This window comes from Salvelinus sp. IW2-2015, linkage group LG15, assembly GCF_002910315.2.
Source record: "Salvelinus sp. IW2-2015 linkage group LG15, ASM291031v2, whole genome shotgun sequence".
Classification (NCBI taxonomy): Eukaryota; Metazoa; Chordata; class Actinopteri; order Salmoniformes; family Salmonidae; genus Salvelinus; species Salvelinus sp. IW2-2015.
Genome location: NC_036855.1, coordinates 58,964,065 through 58,986,956, shown reverse-complemented (window position 1 = coordinate 58,986,956; position 22,892 = coordinate 58,964,065). Strand labels below are relative to the sequence as shown.

The following is a 22,892-nucleotide window of genomic DNA, read 5'->3' as shown; positions in this document are numbered from 1 at the left end:
ATATCAAGTGATATTTAGTGGTTGACATAGAGTATCTTCGATGACATTGTGAAAGAATGGCCCTCTTGTGACTTTGTGATAACTGTCTAAGAGGAACACAAGAATCACACCTCTTACAAATCCATGGGCTCTTATCAAGCATCTAGGAGGGCCTGGGGGAGTTATTATTTTTGACTGATTGGAGACCTGCACTAGTCAGTTTGTAGACGCTATCACACCATTGGATGACTCCTTGTGTTCCTATGGCAAGGCACATCTATCCATTTCATTTTCTTCTCAGATTTTTAACAGAACAATGACAGGACCCTTGTTGAGTTTTCCTATGTGAGCAGTCGTTCAACTGACTGTAGAGCAGCGTATTTCCAAGCGTCAGATACTGTACCCACCACCAGGTGGCAGAGTTGCCAAGAAAGAAGAGCGTAGTACCGTAGTGTCATTTACATATGTCTATTGATAGAGCGGAAACTAAGGCTTGATACTGTTGAAATAAATCCAAAGTGTGAGCTAATATGAACATGTGTGGGCAAGCTTATTGTCATGTATATTCTATATTCTACAGTACAGTATGAGACGTGGGATATTCCTTTCTAATGTACATTACAGTTATATGATGAATGACAGCCCTAAGGCATTAGTACCGTGCCGTCTTACTGTGTGATGGGTAACTTCTTGGCTTTATGGACAACTGTCTGGTCTTGATGGTTTTACATACGCTGAACTTCTACCTGGCTAGCCACTTAGTTCCTACTTAAAAATATAAAAAATCCTGTAAACTTGACATAGCTTGCAGATTTTGGGGTCGGGTAGTTTTTAGGTAGTTTGTTGTCTCACTTGGCCAGAGGTCTTGTGTTTGTTCTGTCTGCATAGTTCCAGGAAAAACCTTGAACTATAGGCTAACAGGGCCTTCTTGGTGACCCATGGTAGAATTTGTTAAAATGTGATTGATTAGTACTTGACAACTCTCACATTTTCCTTGATCAGTCTTGACCTGTATACATAATGCTTTATGTAAGGCCTGCTGCACCGTCTGTCCTGTCACATCTGTAGTCAGATCACCCTGTTCAAAATCAAAGAGATTCTCACCTCTTCAACTCGAATTATTACTGTCAGAGGCTTTGAAGATGGAGAGGTCCATTGCATGTTTATACTCTTGGCATATTTCCACTGTTTTTCGGTTCTCACATTTAAGAATTCCTTACATGAAGGAAAGTAACGAACTTGAGATGCATGGCCCCCAGGCTTATAGGATTGCCACGTCTCTAACTGTCCGGGTGTCCCCTGGAGGAAGGAGTATTGATGATGAGGTGTCCAAACACTGGTTAGGGAGACATTTACCTGACTATACTCATCATTTAGCTCATATGTCACCTTATAGACTGCTACTGTCCTCAGTGTTGCCTGTCTGTATTTCATCACTGCTGTGGTCCAACTGTAACAGGCCCAGGATGTTTCACTACTCTTTAGTGATTTCATAAAACATTTCTGGAGAATGAATAGGTGACATATGTATTTTCCATTAGTACCATTTACAAATTGTGCTTTTGTGTAGGTGGTGAAAGCAATCACCTTGTCAAGATGGTGCCATTTTAAGTCACTAGATGGCATTAGAACCAAAACAATGTAATTTAACATGTCTCTGGCAAGCTGTCTTGTAGTGCATGCCTTCTTATACAATCAGATAATAATTGCATTGCAATTCCATTGGCACCTATCCCTAACTTTTACAATGACCCAAGACAATCCATAACCTCTCTCTGGCCCAGTGGAGTTACTAATGACCATGTTTTGAATAAGACAGGAAGGAAGTGCAATGGCCTCTTCTTGAACCATACGTTCATCCAAATTGTATCTGGCATACCAATCAAATAGAGTTCTGGTGTACACTTCACTTGTGCGGCAACATATTTTCGATAGATTTGGTCAGCAAGCAAACCAATCTAGGTAGGGTATACCACAGACAGTTGTTGGAAACCCTTAAAAGTTATTCAAAGTTTCATTTAGAATTTGCCTGTGGAAGACTAAAGTTTAATGAGAGCAAATGTAATGTTGTTATTGGCATTAATAACTGTTCCTGACCTAATGGGCATATCTAAATAACAGACATAATCTTTTACAGGCTTTGATATTTCAAACATCCATGGAGTGACTGCAACCTTCCTGTGGTTGATTAATAGCAATGACTGTCTGTCTGTCTGTCTGCACAGCTCATGAACGCGCTTCGCGATGGCTGTTTTTTTGATGCTCTCTGCGTGCCTCGCAGGAATGTTACACAGACCCCCCCTCCATCCCCCTCATAGCGCTGCATCCTGATGTCCAGACTGTTTACCATTGTGTGCAGATGGAGCTGGGTCTCTCATCCTCCCGTAATGGCTGAAGGGCCACGCTGCAGTGTGGAGTGAGCCAGCAAATATGCACTGTACTATGCAGGAATGCGCCTGGCACTCCTGTCTGCCCTCTAGGGGGGCCACAGGGAGAGTGGAAGGGGAATTGATTTAATGAGAGCCTGAAATCACTTAACCCAGACCAGGTGCTACATGTCTCACTGGAGCTGGGCAGACAATAGAATGCCACTTTCAATTTACAACAGTAATTTCCTGTGGAAAAGAGAAAGTCTGGACAGAGTCAACTTTTATATTCAAAATGTTTATTGTATGACAATGTTAATTGCTTCGACACAAATAAAATAGACCACATTTACAAATATATTATACCATAGCTATAAAACCATTTATCCTATTAGCACAATTCCAAACATATAACATCCATGATGCAAACAATAGTGGAAACAACAAATAGTTACAATGCCCTTATATTTTCTTCCTGTACAAAAATAGTTCTATCTCCATAAGTAGTTGAATCTAACCTATATAATATTTAAATAATGATATCTGAAATATCTTATATACAAACTGGCAAATAAAAATATACATACATAGATTGCACATGTGTTTTATACAAAACATATTCAAGTATAGTTCCATCCATTGTGGACTGGCACAGATATTTCATACAATCTCTAATGCATTTCCCTCATACAGTGACCAAAAACTTCAGCTTCATAGCTCTTTATTATAAGTCCATCTCCTTATGTCTCATCTCCCTGTTTGGCATGGACCAGATGTCTTTAGATGTATTTTAGGTCCACATGGATGTCTGACTGAGAAGGCTGGGACTGAAAAGTGCAGACGAGTATAGAGGGTTTGGTGAAATTGGCTCCTGTAATCCACAGGGTAAAACTCAAAGTTCAGGATCTGCATAAGAGGTTTATAGAGTCCCAGTATTTACGCAGTGGACTCTTCTCTGAGTCTGTACCGCTGTATTGACCTTGCTCCTCTCCCACAGCTGGGAAGAGATAGCACCATCCTCAGCATCTCTCCCTCTCTCTCTTCACGGTGCCATCCAGTGCCTGTAGACCAGCTGTTGTTTTGGCGCTCTGCATCGCCAATGCCTCTGCTAAGTCCAGCTTCCAGAGGCGCTGCAGCTATCGCTCAGTACTCACGTCTGGAAAAAATGCACTGGAGAACATTTGGAAAAAGTCTGAGGCATTTGGAGAATTTTAGAACAGGGCAGAGACACTAAGCTTCGACTGCTGCTCTCCTCCCCTGTTCCTCCCCTGTACAAGTCCAGCTCATGTCCGTCTGAACAGCTCCTCCAGCTTGTGAACATGTGAGTCTGCGTTGCCCCACACGGGCCTCAGCCTGCCCCCCTCCAGCCTCAGTGTGGCCCTGCGCTCAGGGAGGGAACGACGCCTCCGGCCGTAGCCTTGTGGGCTGATCTTGTCGATGGGTGCACTACCAATCTTTAGCTTGTTGTTGAGCTGGTGGATGCGGTGGGCCAGGTCGTGCACMGTRCAGGTGCCCAGAGAGCAGCCCGGTCTCCAGGCCTGGTTCACTGAATTTTTGGACCTCTTGGTTCGGACACTGATGTCAGTGCTGGAAGAGAGAGGAGGGAGAGGACCATTAATTAATGCCYTGCATTCCTGAGCRGACACAACTTGRCTCAGAGATCCCCTCCRCAGCTTGCTTACTTTAATGAGCCTTGTTTGACTATGGTGATTAATCTCTTAATTCCATTTGAAATCTTGATTTCTCAAGGATAACGAAATAGCACCATGCACATTGAGTTATGTAAAGGTTTGTATGGTATAGGCTTTTACCTGGAATGAGGAATCAGGGTGTCCCTGACGTCTTCTGGGCTGACAAACTGTACAGACTCCGCTATCCTCTCTCCAGAAAAACTGCTTAGATCTCGTCTCAATCTGCTCTGCATCCATGTGCTTAACCTGGGAAAGAAGGAATCCAACTCATTAAAAACTGTTCAAAGAAGTCCACAAAGTACACAACAGTATGTGCTGATATCATGGTCACTATGCATTGTAGCAGACTTATCTTGACAAATAGCTCATCAATTAGCTCACCTCATTTTGAGCTCTGGGCTAATTTCAAGTTGGAATCCAGCCACGCTCTGGGCAATGTTGGCCAGCAGACAGCCGTAGATGAAAGACTGCAGGATCAGTTTCATTTTGACTGGCACCTGTGGGGAAAGTGGGGAAAAAACGTGTTAGTTATTTACTTATTAACGATAACTTACTGAGTTACCTCCTATCATTACATGTGAGCCTCCCCTCACAAACTTCTTGCTGTTGCTTACACAAGAGTCCAAAAGCCAAGTTATTTTCACTTATCATTCATTTATTTAAAATGTCACACTAAGGTCACATTTTATTCTCTTAAGTAAACTTACAACCAAGTTGCAGGCCCTGGCCAGTGAAAAGCAGGACACAGTCTATAGAAGACTGAGTTTCCTCAGCTAGAGTAAGCTTTAACCTCCCCTGAGTAAAGTCAATCCCATTCAGTCAATTAAATCCATAACCCAAAAAGAACCGGTAAACTTAAGGTTAGATAGAGAGAGATAAGCCTTATTTGGTATTTCTGCCCGACGTCCACAACCCCCCACAGTCATGCACAAGAAGACCGGCACTCCTTATATAATAAGATTGATAACCTGTCCTTGTCTAACGCACTTGAGCTCCTGATAAAGCCATCTGTGGCAAACAGAGCAACAGTCAATATCTGGTTCAATTGAAAGTACATACCTGAAATCCTTCAAWAATTCACTTGRGTGAYAAAGTAGTTATRGTAGAGTCAATGTGGAGAGAGTATTCCAAAGGCTTCTTGAAGTTGCTGTTGGTGCTGAAAGGCAGCTGTGACACTGTGCTAATAGTCTCTACACACCAGACGATGAGCCTTTATAGTGGAGGTGGGAGGGGCTCACTGACTGACACACACAGACTCATCCCAGTCCCACTACTCCACCCCACACAGACCAGCACTACTGGAAGCCTGCTTTATCAGTGGGATAATGCAACAACATAGCAAACCCAGGAGAATAATAAAGTTTAAATAAGCCAGAAGTAATTCAATAAATATTTGGGTCATATGAGAGTGATTTACTGTAATACTTGTTAAGGAATGTTGTTGTTATTTCCTCTGTTTTTCATTGACATAATCTTTATTTGTGATTTGAAATTCACATTTTTACAACTTTCTTTTTATCAAATGTATTTATAAAGATTACATAAAAAATGAAAAAAGAAATTATTTTTTGCAAACACATTAAGAAACAATGATTCACACTCCCAACAGAGAAAATGGTGAGTGCTCATTCCTTTGGTATTTGGGGAGGAGGCAGAGAACATTCTAAACCAAATTATTATGTCCACTGACATAATTAAACATTTTAGACATAACTGAACTTTGAGGTCAAGGGGTTATTAACTTTTGTCCACCTGCATTCCGGCACATTTTTGTCATATATAATTTCTTCAGTGTTGACACAATGCCCTCTGAAGGCAATATCTGATTACAAGTTTAGTCATCTTGAGGAAAAGTTGGTTGGTGGGTTTGACATGAGATAACACAAGAACACTTAGTAGTTATTCATTAATAGTAAGTGTGTCAAATTATAACCACTACATTCTCCATGTCTGCGTTTGTTTAAACATTAGGGCAAATATTTGGCTGTACTAATGTAAATGTTTAGATGAATTTAGCAGTTATCTCAAATAAATCAAGAGGGTTATTTATCATAAGATTATATCTGTTGGCTTTACATAATCTCTAACTAACATGGTATTTCAAAAACAATTAGGATGACTTCTTCATGCTCAACACATCACGACTGAGATCCATTAAATAAAGGGGATAATAGGTTAAGTCACAAGAGACAGCAAGTCTGATCCCTGTGTTACTGATATCTGCTCCTCCCAATCACTGATTATATGACTTCATCTCAAACCAAAGTATAATGATTTTGCACTGAACCCCTTTAGCTCTTTGACCATAATAAAAGTACATTTACTTTTCAAATGTGCTTAGCTAAATTAAACCATTCCAGAATGAATGGTGAGACATATTTCAAAGTACGGGCAGTGAAATAAAGTGAGATATGCAGCGGGGTCAAAACAATTTCAGCGAGGGTCATAAGGCAGATGTTGATTACAGGCCCCTGGGGACAGATATCTGCACAAGATGCTATCAGGATTAGCACAGGGTCTAACAATTTTAGTTTTTTTCATTCCAGTCAACCACACAGCGGACCCAAAGCTGGTGTCTGGTGAGGGTATGTCTGGGGATGGGAACAGTGCGTTGAAATTCGCTTGTGTAGTCCCCAAGACTTGGCCTTAAATCTCAAGAACACTGAAAAACATGTAAGCCTAGATGTGATCAGATAATCACAATTTGTGGCTTTCAATGTGTAATGTCTTTAATAGCAAATACGTAAGTATTTTGGGAACAACATGTGAAATGCTTTCTCAGTGCTCAGAATGTATCTCAAACAAGTGATAAAGAACCTTGTACGTGCTGAATAGAACATATCTGTGTGTATCGCATTTTACTATGTCACGTGCAGTAATTCAGACAGAAGGTCACCTAAATCTCCCTTCAGCCTTGAATAGAAATCCTACTACACACCATTCTATACATAATTCTTACGGCTTCCTTGCTTACCTGGTGTCCCTTGTGTTACTGTAAATACATAAATGTGAAACACGTGTTGTAAACCAGCAAACATTTTGTAACCATTTGTAATGATAATTGCCTCTCCCAGACAAGTAATCCCCAAGTACTCAAGTCATTTAATCTCCTAATATGGAGAGAAGAAGATTGCGCAACCATGACAGCATCATTGTTCAGTGGCTCCTTATATGGAGCAATCATTTGTTAGCTTCTTGTAAGACAGGTGTCAGGAACATGACCACTATTTGTTCAGTCACAGCTGTGGCATGTTAATGTAACAGGTAAGGTGGGAAGGAACGTGAACTAGGAAGCTATGTCTTGGAAGGTTTATAGAGGAATAGATGAACACATACCTAGATATTGATATGTTATGGAAATGTTCCTCAAAGTTGTCATGGTGATTTGATAGACCTGGAAGCTTTGTGGGGTTTGCACCTGTATAGTCATTCATTCTTTCATTCTGCTCCCTTGAACCCCATTGACCTGGAACAATTTCATTTTTTTTTATTCAACAACTCAAATACCAAATTCTGTAGAGTTAGATGACAAAAGTCATGATTTATTATTTCAACTGCAGACGGAGCGGCAGACATATTGGATTATTGTAAAATACTTTCTATTCAGAAATATTATGCTATTGTGCAAAATATAACTCAGCTACATGTCTGGTGTTGAAGTGAAGACCCTATCATGACAGATATGATAACACCTTACAGAAGAGAAGCAGCTGATAGCATAAGCATAATGGTTGGCGGAGCGGAATCATCAAAATTAACTTAACAATAGGCTACTTGTTAATGAAGAGATTCTCTCTCAAATTGCCCTAGTACGCTAGGGACCATGACGTTGTGGAATATGTTCAGTCCAAGTCATTGAGATGTTGGCAAAAACAGCACAAGAGAAGAATTCCCGCGCACCGGTTTTCCACCCCGCAGCGTCTCCCTCCCCTATTTATTGGCAGGAAAGGTCACTCACTGTCCACAGAATTCCAGAAGTAAGTGGAGTTGTGCACTCTTTTTTCACATTTTGCCTGACCTTACCCCCAAGTCTTGTGTGTGAGTGAGCCTAATGCCCCCCGGTGTGTGTGTGTGTTTGTGTGTGTGCGCCATAGACATTTAAAGGTGTGCGCGTGTTTTTGTCTGAGAGAGAGAGAGAGAGAGAGAGAGAGAGAGAGAGAGAGAGCGAGAGAGAGAGAGAGAGAGAAGAAGAGAGAGAGAGAGAGAGAGAGAGAGAGAGAGAGAGAGAGAAGAGAGAGAGGAGAAGAGAGAGAGAGAGAGAGAGAGAGAGAGAGAGAGAGAGAGAGAGAAGAGGAGGATGTTTAAGTTTGACGCAGTGTGATTATGGAAAATAGTAATCATGCTATTGACACAGATTTTTCCACCAGCACCCTCTGCTTCGTGCTTCTACCAAACTAAATATCCTATACAATTAATTCAATACATGTTTAAGAAATACTGGATGCCACAACCTGCAATACTTTTAATTTATCTTAATGTATTATAACCCACATTCTTGGAAAGAAAATTAGGCTACTATTTTTCCTCATCTAGCCTAGTTACACCTCTATTTTGTCTCATCTACTCTCGAATGGGCTTTAAAATATTTGGGTAACTTATTTTTATTTATTTAAGTTTTTTTTTATTACCCCTTTTCTCCCCAATTGGTAGGTAACTTTTTTTATGAGCATTCTAAAGGTGGTCAGTGGTCATCAGATGGTTTTCCGTGCGGGCCAACAAGTGGTGTGGCAGGGTGTGACACCGTTTGCGGCCACACAGTTTCTATTTGTAAACCAAGCGCCCACGCCCATGGATGTCGCTACTTCCACACGCAGGCGCAATATCACTCCTTCTGTCAAACATGGCTGTGCTTTTGAAGAAAGAAAAATGCTGAATTGTGTTGGTAGATTTCGGAAAAAGAAGCAAACATGGCGAGATTGGCTGATTATTTGATTGTCGTGAGATTAGATCAGGACAAAACTGGTGAGTTTTTGAATGTAACGCTTGGAACACGAATGCTACATTGAGCTTCAAATGCTTGGGTTTATCCAGGCCGTCAGTGTTGATAATGCTAGCTGGTTAGCCTAGACTAGCTAGATGGCTAGCTATTGATATCTGAGATTTGAAGCAGTCTGCAGCGTTCCATTGTTGAACTATCGGTTAATTTAGAATGCACATACGACGGTTTTTAAATATATGCAAAGGGAGGGGGGGGGGGGGGGTGACTGAGTGTTGTAGATATTTAAACCACAAATTGGAGTTTCATTGAGTCGAACTGTAACATCCTGTTGATGTGACAAATCCAGCCCTTTGGAATTGTAGTTCGTGACGTGCGTGGCTTGCACCGGGAGCAGCTTTGGTATCATGATTTTGGAGAATGCATTCAGCTGTAAGGTTTGCATAAGTCGCGAGCTGCTGTGATTTATTTAGTCTCATATCATTTGCAAACTGTAGGATGTCATATTTTGTTTGACACCGGCAGAATGAAAATAGAAATCCTAACTTCCTGTCTTATACGAAATTGTTTTTATCTAACGTCCCTACAAGATGGGCTGGGCATAGGGGAGGTCAATTACTTGGTATTTCTGTGTTTTTGGGGGACTCAAAAGTGGGGCCCAGAACTGAGGTTCCCAAACCAGACCCACACTTTGGTCTGCTAAACCATTGTTATACTGTACTTTTGTAACAAAATTACTTGGCCTACAGTTGGAACATTCCTTTTGAATTGGCTTGGTTGAAAGAGGAACCTACTGAAGGAGAGCAAACAAGAAAGCGGATGTTTATAGTGATCCCAAAGTATGGCCTGCATTCGAAGAATGATGAAGGAATGTAGACTACCCGTAAGGGAGTAAAGACACATCCCAAGTGCAGTGGCATCTTTCCAGGCCCATGTGTGAGAGGGAGACAACCAACCAATCCAGCTGAATCCACTCACTCACTAGAGGCAGCCACATGAATAGGTAAATAGTGGCCCCAATGTCACTCAACAGACAAACAACTTCTGTGCCGTAGGAACAAAATGTTCCCGGCATCGCTGGAGCCTAGATGGATTCAGCCCGCCATCCTCACAAAACCCCCAGTTCTGACTGAGCTGGATAATGATGAATAGACTGAGAGAGTGGTGGATCTCCCTGATAAGAGGATGTTTCTGTTACAGCCAGAGGTGATTGAATACGCCTCTACTAGGGACGGGGATTTCCAGATAAAAAAAAGTATCTCTGTCCATCCTCTGTTTATTTCCCCATCCTGTTCTCATGTGTTACTGAGGTGTGGGATTATGTACGTCCAGGGATGTCTGGACCTGGGGGGAATCAGCAGTTCTACTGCATAGATGTCCCTTTGTGTGAACTGGAGTTGCATTCTCTACTCTACTGGAAAACTGGAAATGCTTTTTAGAGTTGATACAGACTCTCACAAAAAGAAAACAAACAACAAGAACATGTCTCCCTGAGAATGCATTTCACTTAATTGCTTTGCCCTTCTTTTGTAAAGCTGGACTGCAGACAGTGGGCTGAGTAGACAGCAGCTGCTTTTTCTCCACCTTGCTCGTTAAGTCCAGCCAGGGATCCACACAGAAGTCATGATCACTTCCCTGCTTTATTGTGGCTCCTGCTCCACACTTGACCCAATTCTATTCCAAATTACTGACTCATAAAAAATCATGTTGATGCTAGTTGTCATTTGTTGAAGGATAGGTCTGCTGTCAAGAGAGCGGCCCAGCCAGTCCATGGCATAAGCTAGTTTAGGCTATTTCTACTCCAGTGATATTTTACTAATGGGAGCCTCCCTCCGTGTAGGAAGATTGGGAAAAGATTCATTGGTCAGGTAAGACATAAAACCAACAGGACGAGTCACATATTGTCCAGGCATAATCCATGGATTTTCAGCCTAGTAAAGCATACAAACTCTTCAGATCTGTAGCTTACATTCCTTGGAGACCTTAATAAAGGCACGTACCTAGCCAACATCAACCCACTACATTCAGTTTGTCATACCACTAAATTTGACTTCAGCATGGGTTAGAGGTAGGCCCTACCTGGAAAGGAACCTTTTATGATGATGATGGGCGCTTTTGATAAATGATTTTTCGTCTTCTGTGTCTGCATCACTGTGGTCACTTAGATAACAATGAATAGAAGTTGGCTGTGATATGTTATGCTGGAATTACACTAGGGTTGGATGATATTACGATAATATTGTCTATCGACAGTGATTGACAGCCATTGTTGCTGGTGACGACATCGTGATGTGACAGACAACGGTTTAGCCTATTTGAATTTGACTGGCACCCCACGGTATAGAACAGTGTCTGGTAGACCACAGCAGGCCAGCACACAAGTGACATTCAGAATAATTTGCCTATTCCTATTTGCTATTACCTATTTCAATATGTTATACATAACGCAAGTGAGTAATGCAGGCCAGACAGAGCGGAGAATTCCTGTCAGAATATATTGTTTCTCTTCTCCCCCACCTCCTGGTCGGATGCATGGGTTTTAGGCTATAGCCTAAACTTAATAATAACGAACACTCCTTAACTGTCTTGCGTTTTATCTGTTTTAAAGAAAATATTTCCTTCGAATGGCTATATGACTGAAGGCTACGCTTCATCATTTTATGCATGGTTTGTGCAACAATAGGCTTTACTAGTTGAGTGACAACCAATGTAATTTGCTAGGGTATTTTTTTAAATCAAATGCACTGTTGAAAAGGTTGTTTTACCAGAATAAAAGTAGGCTAAACTACCCTTGGAGAGACAACTCTCATCTGGCTATAGGTAGGCTACATGCTGATCGGAGCTTATATTTAGATATAATGATAGTTTTTTTGTGTACATTTTAGCCCCTTTTTTTTCTACCCACTTTTTCGTGAGATCCAATTGGTAATTACAGTCTTGTCCCATCGCTCCAACTCCCTTACGGACTCGGGAGAGGCGAAGGTCGAGAGCCACGCATCCTCCGAAATAAGACCCTGCCAAGCCGCACTGCTTCTTGACACACTGCTTGCTTAACCCAGAAGCCAGGCGCACCAATGTGTTGGAGGAAACACCTTACAGCTGGTGACCGTGTCAGCATGCATGCGCCTGGCCCACCACAGGAGTCGCTAGAGCACGATGGGCCAAAGACTTCTCGAGAAGCTCACTCCGAGTCTGTCAACTCCCAAACAGTCTAAAACATTAGGTTATGAGACTGGGGAGAGGTGAAATCCAAAGTTGTGCAATATAGGGTAGCACATTTTGGGGAATATTCAGAGGTGGACATTTTCTGTGGGAATTAATGGAAATGTATGCAAATGAATATTAATACCATTCAAATGTAGATGTTTTTTGCATTGGATATATTCATCATATGGAGACAAACATAAACCTTTTACTTTATCATAAGTAGACATAATTGCACATGATTAAATCCTTCCAATAAAATATAATTTAGTTACGAATTTAACTTTAATTAAATGAGTTGACTTCACATGGGGTTATTTCACTGAACAACAAAAGAGAGGGAATATTGAGTGATCCTCAATGATCCATCGCATCTCCCAAAAACATTTTCAACATACATCTGTAAAATGATAGTCTAGAAACAACTAAAGCTTTTTTTGTCTTCCTCTCAGGCTTCCATATCTTCTCCCTGGACCTCCTCAATGTCCACCTCTTGAACATCAGACTCTGAGGCCTCATCTTCACTGTCACTTTCCAACCTTGTTGAGGATGGCTTGATATCAGGCTCAAAAAGCCTGAAATTTGCCTAGATGGCCACCAATTTTTAAACCCTTGTATTGGTCAGCCTGTTGCGTGCTTTAGTGTGTGTGTGTTCCCAAACAAGGACATTTACATTACATTTAAGTCATTTAGCAGACGCTCTTATCCAGAGCGAAGGACCATTTGCACTCTGATGCTGCGGATGATGGAGGCAACAGGGGAAAGAGCCTCAGATCCACAAAGTCCCTTCCACCAGGTGGCTGATGAGATATGTTGGCACGACTGCCATATTGCATCTCCATCCCAAAGCCCTTGCTTGGAAGTGTACTTTGCCAGACTGCCAAGAACCTTGCCCTCATCCAGGCCAAGGTGGTGAGACACGGTAATGATGACACCATAGGCCTTGTTGATCTCTGCACCAGACAGGATGCTCTTGCCAGCATACTTTGGGTCCAACAGGTACGCTGCGGGGAGTATGGGCTTCAGGCAGAAGTCTTTGCTTTTTGATGTATTTCAGAACTGCAGTTTCCTCTGCTTAGAGCAACAGTGAAGTGGGCAGGGCAGTACGGATTTCTTCTCTTACATCTGCAAGCAGAGTCTGAACATCAGACAGGATGGCATTGTCTCCCTCAATCCGTGCAATGGCTACTGCTATAGGTTTCAGGTGTTTCAGGCTGCTTACCACTCTCTCTCAAAAACATAATCCAGGAGGATCCTCTTGATGGGGCTGTCCATATCGGCAGACTGGTATGGCAATTTCTTGGAGAGACTCCTTCCCCTCCAGGAGACTGTCAAACATGATGACAACACCACCCCAATGGGTGTTGCTGGGCAACTTCAATGTTATTCTTATTCTCACTTTGCTTGGTGAGGTAGATTGCTGCTATAACTTGATGACCCTTCACATACCTAACCATTTCCTTGTCTCTCTTGTAGAGTGTATCCATTGTTTTCAGTGCCATGCCATCCTTCCCAGTGCCATGCCATCCTTGAGGAGCAGATTCAATGCATGAGCAGCACAGCCAATGGGTGTGATGTGAGGGTAGGACTCCTTCACTTTAGACCAAGCAGCCTTCATGTTGGCAGCATTGTCTGTCACCAGTGCAAAGACCTTCTGTGGTCCAAGGTCGTTGATGACTACCTTCAGCTCATCTGCAATGTAGAGACCGGTGTGTCTGTTGTCCCTTGTCTGTGCTCTTGTAGAATACTGGTTGAAGGGTGGAGATGATGTAGTTAATTATTCCTTGCCCACGAACATTCGACCACTCATCAGAGATGATTGCAATACAGTCTGCTTTCTCTATGATTTGCTTGACCTTCACTTGAACTCTGCATCCAGCAAATGAGTAGATAAAGCATGTCTGGTTGGAGGGGTGTATGCTGGGCGAATAACATTCAGAAATCTCTTCCAATACACATAGCCTGTGAGCATCAGAGGTGAACCAGTTGCATACACAGCTGGAGCAAGACATTCATCAGCATTTCTCTGACTACGTTCCTCCATTGAGTCAAAAAAACTTCTGATTCCAGGAGGACCATGAGCTGTTGCTATCGATAGTGTCTGATTCATCATTTTCACCTTGAATAGAAGTAGAGGGACTTTAGAGATTGCTTGTTGTGAGCGCTGAGGGAACTTTATGCACTTGGCCAGATGATTCTGCATCTTTGTTGCATTCTTCACATATGATTTGTGACAGTATTTGCAAATGTACATAGCTTTTCCTTCTACATTAGCTGCAGTGAAATGTATCCACACATCAGATGGTGCACGTGGCCTTTTCCTGTAAAGATTAGAAAAAAATGAGTAAAAAAACAAAACAAATACAATTCCATGTACAGATACATTGTTAAGCAGTTAGATTAAACTTCTTTGTAAGATAAATGTTTTAAAATGAAACATGTATGGAAACAGTTGAATTAACACCTCAGTTAGCAGGCTCAAGCAAGCTAAAACCCACATGGTAGCAAAAACTAACTAGCAGAAATTGTTAAGTTAGAAATTATTTAAACACTTTGCTGTAGACTACAATTTACTAGTTTTCAAAAAAATCACATATGTCATATACAATATATTCACCCCACCCAGTATTGTAATCAAAATGTACCAGAAAGCATGTAGTCCTTGGTTCAGACAGTGTAGTAGTGTGGGCTCAATAGCATCTCATTAGTGTGCAAGATCTTGAGAATCAGCAGTACATGTGATGGAAGAGTGCACTGCATATGTGATGGAAGAATGCACTGTGTATGCAGAAGATTACAATTCCATTGAATTGGGGATAGTTTAACCAAAATATGCCACAAGACCTAGAATTGTGTATCCCACAAAAAAAGGTTAACTGTTAAACGCTAACTTAACTTCCCATGGTAAATTTCTGGAAATTTACCGGAAAGTTTCCGACCCTTTGCAACCCTAGTGCCATATGTTCCCCCCCTGCAGCACAGCTCCCCGGGACTGCCAGCGCGGAGTGCAGACAAAGTCAACCCAAGGAGAGAAGCACGAGATTGAACTTCACTCAACATTGTAGAGTTTTCCCTGTTAACACTGTCAACGTTTCCCTTTACTGTGGAAATTGTGATCGAATCAATGCAATATTAACCACTTTCAATGCAACATACCGAAACAAAACTAACTATGCAAGAAATGTTGTTGTAGGCAGAAGGCATCTGAGTAGATTCTATTGTACACGACTCAGCCCGAATTCTACACAGACCAGACATAACCAGTCAGAGCTGCAGTAGGCCTATATGCAAATAGGTCATTGCCATATATGGATTTGTGCCATTTACTTTGAGCTGGACTGTTTACATAAAAAAAAAAAAAAAGAACTAGGTAAGTCAGTTCAGAACAAATTCTTATTTACAATGGCGGCCTACACCGGCCAAACATGGACGATGCTGGGCCAATTGTGCCCTGCTCCCAATCACGGCCTGTTGTGATACAGCCTGGATATAAACCAGGGTGTCTGTATTGACGCCGCAATTACTGAGATGCAGTGCTTTAGACCGATGCGCCACTCGGGAGCCCACAGCTGTGGTCGTGAGTAGTTGATTTTGTTTTGAGACCAAAGCAAGAGCTGCATATAGCTACGTGTGAACATTTTGTTCATATCCTTTGCTAGTTAGTGAGTTATTAACCCAGTTATAGATAATATGTAGTCAGCAATAGGTGAGTGATTGCTTCCTGCAAGAGCACAACTGTGTACATTTCTAGACATCTTTGAAAAGCAAGTCAGGTAAAAGCTTTTTTTTTTTTGTCTCAAAGGGGCAGTGTTGTATTTTGAGACAGGCTTGAATAAGCTAATTTGTCTGATTCTCTGTAATAATGAATCTGCAAAAATGACCAATAAATTAGTTGGTGATTTCAGATTAAAAAGCAAACGTTTCTCCCCCGAACTGATGGTGTGTGGGAAGATGCCCAGTATCTCTTAAGGCTCAGCTGAAGTGCCTACAGACACCATAGACATATACAGTGCATTTGGAAATTATTTAGACCCCAGGACTTTTTCCAGATTTTGTTATGTTACAGCCTTATTCTAAAATGGATTAAATCGTCCCCCCATCAATCTACACAATACCCAATAATGACAAAACAAAAACAAGTTTTTAGAAATGTTTGCATATATAGATGTGTTATGTATGTAAATTTAAGATGACCATTTTTTAAATATATGTATTCAGACCCTTTACTCAGCACCTATGGCAGTGCTTCAACTTTTAGTCTTCTTGGGTATGCTGCTACAAGCTTGGCCCACCTGTATTTGGGGAGTTTCTCCCATTCTCTGCAGATCCTCTCAAGCTCTGTCAGGTTGGATGGGGAGCGTCACTGTACAGCTATTTTCAGGTCTTTCCAGAGATGTTCGATCGGTTTTCAAGTCTGGGCTGTGGCTGGGCCACTCAAGGACATCCAGAGACTTGTTCCGAATCATTCCTGCATTGTCTTTGCTGTGAGCTTAGGGTTGTTGTCCTGTTGGAAGGTGAACCTTCGCGTCAGTCTGACGTCCTGAGCACTCTGGAGCAGGTTTTCATCAAGGATCTCTGTGTACTTTGCTCCGTTCATCTTATCCTGACTAGTCTCCCAGCCCCTGCCACTGAAAAAACATCCCCACTGCATGATTCTGCCACCACCATGCTTCACTGTAGGGATGGTGCCAGGTTACCTCCAGAAGTGACACTTGGCATTCAGGCCAAAGAGTTCAATCTTTGTTTCATCAGACCAGAGAATCTTGGTTCTCATGGTCTGAGAGTCTTTAGGTGTCTTTTGGCAAACTGCAAGCGGGCTGTTGTGCCTTTTTACAGAGGACTGGCTTCAGTCTGGCCGCTCTAACCATCTCCACATAGGAACTCTGGAGCTCAGTCAGAGCGACATTTGAGTTCTTGGTCACCTCCCTGACCCAAGGCGCTTCCCCCCACATTTGCTCAGTTTGGCCGGGCGCCCAGCTCCATGAAGAGCCTTTGTGGTTCCAAACTTCCATGTAAGAAAGGCTTGAGGTGCTGTGTTCTTGGGGTCCTTCAATGCTGCAGAATTATTTTTGGGTACCCTTCTCCAGATCTGTACCTCGACACAATCCTGTCTCGGAGCTCTACGGACAATTCCTTCGACCTCTGGGCTTGGTTTTTGCTCTGACATTCACTGTCAACTCTGGGACCTTATATAGATGTGTGTGCCTTTCCAAATTATATCCAATCACTTCGATTTACCAATGGGGGATTCCGATCAAGTTGTAGAGACATCTTAAGCATGATCAATGGAAACAGGATGCACATGAGCTCAATTTTGAGTCTCATAGCAAAAGGTCTGAATACTTACTCAAAAGTTTGGACACACCTACTCATTCCAGTGTTTTTATTTGTACTATTTTCTACATTGTAGAATGTAAAAACTATGAAATAACACATGGAATCATGAAGCAACCCAAAAAATAAATAAAGCTCAAGTCAGAAAATATTTTATATTTGAGATTCTTTAAAGTAGCCAACCTTTGCATTGACAGCTTTGCACACTCTTGGCATTGTCTCAACCAGCTTCACCTGGAATGCTTTTCCAACAGTCTTGAAGGAGTTCCCACATATGCTGAGCACTTATTAGCTGTTTTTCCTTTCACTCTGCGGCCCAACTCATCCCAAACCATCTCATTTGGGTTGAGGTCGAGTGATTGTGGAGGCCAGGCCATCTGATGCAGCACTCCATCACTCTCCTTCTTGGTCATAGCCCTTACACAGCCTGGTGTGTTGGGTCATTGTCCTGTTCAAAAACAAATGATAGTCCCACTAAGCGCAAACCAGATGGGATGGCATATTGCTGCAGAATGCTGTGGTAGCCATGCTGGTTAAGTGTGCCTTGAATTCTAAATAAATCACAGCCTGTGTCACCAGCAAAGCACCATCACACCACCTCCATGCTTCACGGTGGGAACCACACATGCGGAGATCATTCTTTCACCTACTCCGCATCTCACAAAGACACAGCGGTTGGAACCAAAAGTTTAAATTCATCAGACCAAAGGACAGATTTCCATCGGTCTTATGTCCATTGCTCGTGTTTCTTGGCCCAAGCAAGTGTCTTCTTATTGTTGTGGTTTCTTTGAAGCAATTCGAGCATGAAGGCCTGATTCACACAGTCTCCTCTAAGCAGTTGATGTTGAGATATGTCTGTTACTTGAACTCTGAAGCAATTTATTTGGGCTGCAATTTCTGAGGCTGGTAACTATGTAATGAACTTATCCTCTGCAGCAGAGGTAACTCTGGGTCTTCCTTTCCTGTGGCGGTCCTCATGAGCCAGTTTAATCGTAGCGCTTGATGATTTTTGCGACTGCACTTGAAGAAACATACAAAATTCTTGGAATTTTTTGCATTGACCTTCATGTCTTGATGTAATGATGAACTGTTGTTTCTCTTTGCTTATTTAATCTGTTCTTGCCATAATATAGACTTTGTCTTTTACCAAATAGGGCTATCATCGGGCTACCACCCGACCTTGTCACAACACAACTGATTGGCTCAAACACGTTAAGGAAAGAAATTCCACAAATTAACTTTTAACAAAGCACACCTGTTAATTGAAATGCATTCCAGGTGACTATCTCATGAAGCTGATTGAGAATGCCAAGAGTGTGCAAAGCTGTCAAGGCAAAGGTTGGCTACTTTAAAGAATCTCAAATATATATATATATATATATTTTTTTTTTTGTTTGCTTCATGATTCTATGTGTTATTTCATAGTTTTGATGTCTTCACTATTATTCTGCAATGTAGAAAATAGTCCAAACAAAGAAAAACCCTGGAATGAGTAGGCATCAACTTTGACTGGTACTGTATGTCAATAAGCTATTTCTGTTTTTAATGAATGTGCAAACGTTTCTTAACCTGTTTTCACTTTGTCATTATGGGGTTTTGTGTGTAGATGAGGAATTATAATTTAATACATTTTAGAGTAAGGCTGTAACGTAACAAAATGTGGATAAAGTCAAGGGGTCTGAATTCTTTCCGAATGCATTGTACATCCTTTCGACAGATAGACAGCTAGCTCCGAGAAGCCAGGTTCTTGAGCTCCATCAGCAACAGATTTTAATTTACAATGAAAAATGAATGTGTCAAACCGAATAGCACCGACTCGTTTCAAACTATAATCGTTCCTGTATGGGAGCCCATGTATCAAATCATCTTGAAAGGGAAAGATGCACATCCCAAGTACATAAACATGATAGGACAAATCATCTAAACCTAAACTGTACCTCCAGAGGTTGTACTAGGGCTTTGTTTCCCTGGGGACTAATGTCTCATTTGATCCATGAACCTTGGATTCATTTTGCTGCATTGAGCTGGAATGTAAAAAATAAATTTAAAATAAGTGTGCCTGGATGCAGACTTGAATAAGCAGTGTGTCTTTCTCCTTACTGAGGGATACTTTTTCTGGTTATTGGCGTTGGAGCTGTAGTAAATGTTCTCTGGCTTACTGTGTGCCATAAATCGTAATTTGCAAAGTGAAATGGAGGAGTTTGCCCTGCTGCCTGCCTCATACTGTATGTGACAGAAATGATAACCTCTCCGATTTAGATCTACATGGATGTGTTTGAGGCATTTACTGGCCCATCCTGGCTTTATGACAGACCTTGTTCCCTTGTATTAAGGTTGTGGACACAGGAAATGGCTTACATAATGTGACTCAAACCTGCAAGGAAAAAATACCCTTGCATTCATTGCGAGCAAGAACTAACTGCTTCCATATGCCGATGCCTGATGGTTCTATCATTTTAGCTGTGCACTTTTTAGGGATGCAAGCATGCGAGAGGTCAATGTGGGGTGGAATGTCTTCATCAGCATCTACTGTAGCATGACTTGATGGTTTCTCCAGACTTGGCTTTGGCTGTTGTAGTGTTCAGCTCGAGATTGCTGCCTCTTGATGAGTAATGTTTTGTTGATTTGTTGCTTAAGTGTAGCTCTGTGAATAATTGCAGATCTAACATTACTTATTAGCATATTGCAAGGGTTGTGTTTAATTTTTTTTTGACAAATTGCCATATACAAAGATTTATCACAAAGCTGATTTGTATTTTCTTGACTGGCCTTTATAATGTGATTTATCTGACACTTGCGTCACTTGTGCTTGCCTATTTGCACAAGCAAAATACYTCAGCAACTAGCCATTTGTCGAAAGACGCTACTGCAGCCAGCATTCTTGGCTTTAGTTGACTAAGGTTTTATTGTCAACAGTACATTTTGTACTGTACTGTGTGAGTGCTGAATGACATGTCAACAGGTCATTTAGAAGAGGGTTTATCCATTTCCAGGGCTCCAGACTAACATTTTCTCTGGGAGAAATGTTGTGCAGGGTCACACAGAATACATTAAAGTCATCTTAGAAAGTCATTAGAATGTCATTCACAGTGATTTATTAAGAAATGTAATAGATGGTATTCAATAAATGCATTGTTAAATCTAACATGTCCAAGCAGGAATGCATGATTTCAAAATCTTTTCATATGTGACCTAATCCAGTGATTGTCATGAATTTTGTATTGACAATTAGGCTATTTTTGTTATTTTACTATCAAAATCGGGCTCCAGGCTTTTCCGATGTTTCTGTTAATTAATTTTCCTTTATCTTTGTGTACTAATATTATATATAGGCATAATTCAATTGGTGCTAATTAACCACCAGAGGAAGTGGAAACTCAAAACACATTAGCTAGATCGCTAACTCTATAACATGTACTGCTAGTAGACATGTATTAATCTAACAATGAAATGTTAAAAAGGCCAGCATCCCGGAGTCGCCTCTTCACTGTTGAGACTGGTGTTTTGCGGGTACTATTTAATGAAGCTGCCAGTTAAGGACTTGTGAGGCATCTGTTTCTCAAACTAGACACTAATGTATTTGTCCTCTTGCTTAGTTGTGCACCGGGGCCTCCCACTCCTTTTTCTATTCTGGTTAGAGCCAGTTTGCATTGTTCTGTGAAGGGAGTAGTATACAGCGTTGTACCAGATCTTCAGTTTCTTGGCAATTTCTCGCACGGAATAGCCTTCATTTCTCAGAACAAGACTAGACGCATCGATTATATGCAATGCACGACAAGCTAGATAAACTAGTAATATCATCAACCATGTGTAGTTAACTAGTGATTATGTTAAGATTCATTGTTTTTTTATAAGATAAGTTTAATGCTAGTTAGCATCTTACCTTGGCTCCTTGCTGCACTCGCATAACAGGTAGTCAGCCTGCCACGCAATCTCCTCGTGGAGTGCAATGTAATCAGCCATGATCGGTGTTCAAAAATGCAGATTACCGATTGTTATGAAAACTTGAAATCGGCCCTAATTAATCATCCATTCCGATTAATCGGTCGACCTCTAATACATATTATGGAACGCCGTTTGGGTCTTTGCGTGTCAAAAAAGATACAGTACCACTGTCAAAGTTGTACAAAAAAGTCTGCAAACACCGGCCACGCACAATGTGTTTACAATACCTCGTTGGTAATAAAGAATAATTTTGTTCGACCGCAACTTCTGGGGTAGCTAGCTTTAGCTTGGTACCTAGCTAGCACCAATACAACCAGCCTGAAAACAATGACCAGTATCAACTGCAGTCATTTTCACTATTCTTAGCAATGATTTAGGAATTGTTGTAAGTATTGTTGTTCCCCTATTGAAATTGAACTTCAGTTCATGAAAATTAATAGCTAGCCAGCTACTTAACCCGAACAGAACAGCACAGCAAGTAAGTGAAAGAAATATAGGTTTTGATTGTTTTACTGGTAATGGGAACATGTGTAAATGCCAACAACTTTTTGGTCAGTTGTGTGTGTGTGTGTAACCTTTATTTAACTAGCCAAGTCAGTTAAGAACAAATTCTTATTTACGGTGACGGCCAAACCCGGACGATGCTGGGAAAATTGTGTGTCGCCCTATGGGACTCCCAATCACGGCTGGATGTGATACAGCCTGGATTCGAACCAGGGACTGTTACGCCTCTTGCACTGAGATGCCATGCCTTAGACGGCTGCGTCCGTGTGTGTGTGTTAATTATTTAACTATTAGAATGCTTAAAAGGCTGCAAACATTTTAAATATCGGGTATCGTTTTTTTTGGCAAGGAAAATATCGGGTATCGGCCAAAAATCTCATATCGGTGCATCACTAGTTAATTTACAATGTTTGTTACTTTGGTTACGGTAATTTATCTTCATGCAGTCAATGTTATTCCAGTCTTCCCGTTATCATTGTTGATTTGGACACGTTGTTAGCAGAGTGCGCAACCTATGCTACACTTGTGAGAAGTTTTGGTTTATTTCATTCCATTTAGTTTTGTCAATTTGGTAATTGTTTGCAGTGCTCCCGTCAATGTTGAGTAAGGACGCGCACACATAGAATTAGGCCTATAGGCTACCTGGCCTGCACACAAATGTAGGCATATAAATGTACCCATTTGGGGATCTAATAGGATTTCTGATTGGCTTAACGCACCACCACTAAATGACCTGTGGAGCTTCTCAAAGTAATGTTTTCTTCACCTCAAACAGCAAGCAAACAGCCTGTTTTTACATCCATTGAGAATAACAATAGTTCCTCAATGTATTTAAAAAATATTTCCAGCTCTCTCCCTTTCGATAACCACTCAGCGTGAAAGGGAAAAATGTCATGCTCTGATCCAGTGGAAACGTCATAAAATAGGTTTACC

The 22,892-nt window shown here is 41.4% G+C and overlaps 2 protein-coding genes across 2 annotated transcripts in view; one reads left to right on the top strand and one right to left on the bottom strand.

Annotated features, from left to right (window-relative positions):
- Positions 1-3,427: 3,427 nt before the first annotated feature.
- Positions 3,428-5,222, bottom strand: adma (adrenomedullin a). The gene is made up of 4 exons (XM_024003376.2): positions 5,096-5,222; positions 4,418-4,533; positions 4,157-4,282; positions 3,428-3,932 (listed from the first exon to the last, which is right to left on the bottom strand). Exons 2-4 carry the CDS (start codon positions 4,519-4,521, stop codon positions 3,629-3,631), a joined length of 534 nt encoding a protein of 177 aa, XP_023859144.1. The 5' UTR covers positions 4,522-4,533; positions 5,096-5,222; the 3' UTR covers positions 3,428-3,628.
- Positions 5,223-8,849: 3,627 nt separating this feature from the next.
- LOC111974426 (myotubularin-related protein 13) overlaps positions 8,850-22,892 on the top strand; it is a 166,033-nt gene continuing 151,990 nt past the window's right edge. Inside the window, 1 exon segment of the mRNA XM_070447304.1 lies at positions 8,850-8,998. Coding sequence (XP_070303405.1) covers positions 8,944-8,998 — 55 coding nt within the window. The 5' untranslated portion in view covers positions 8,850-8,943.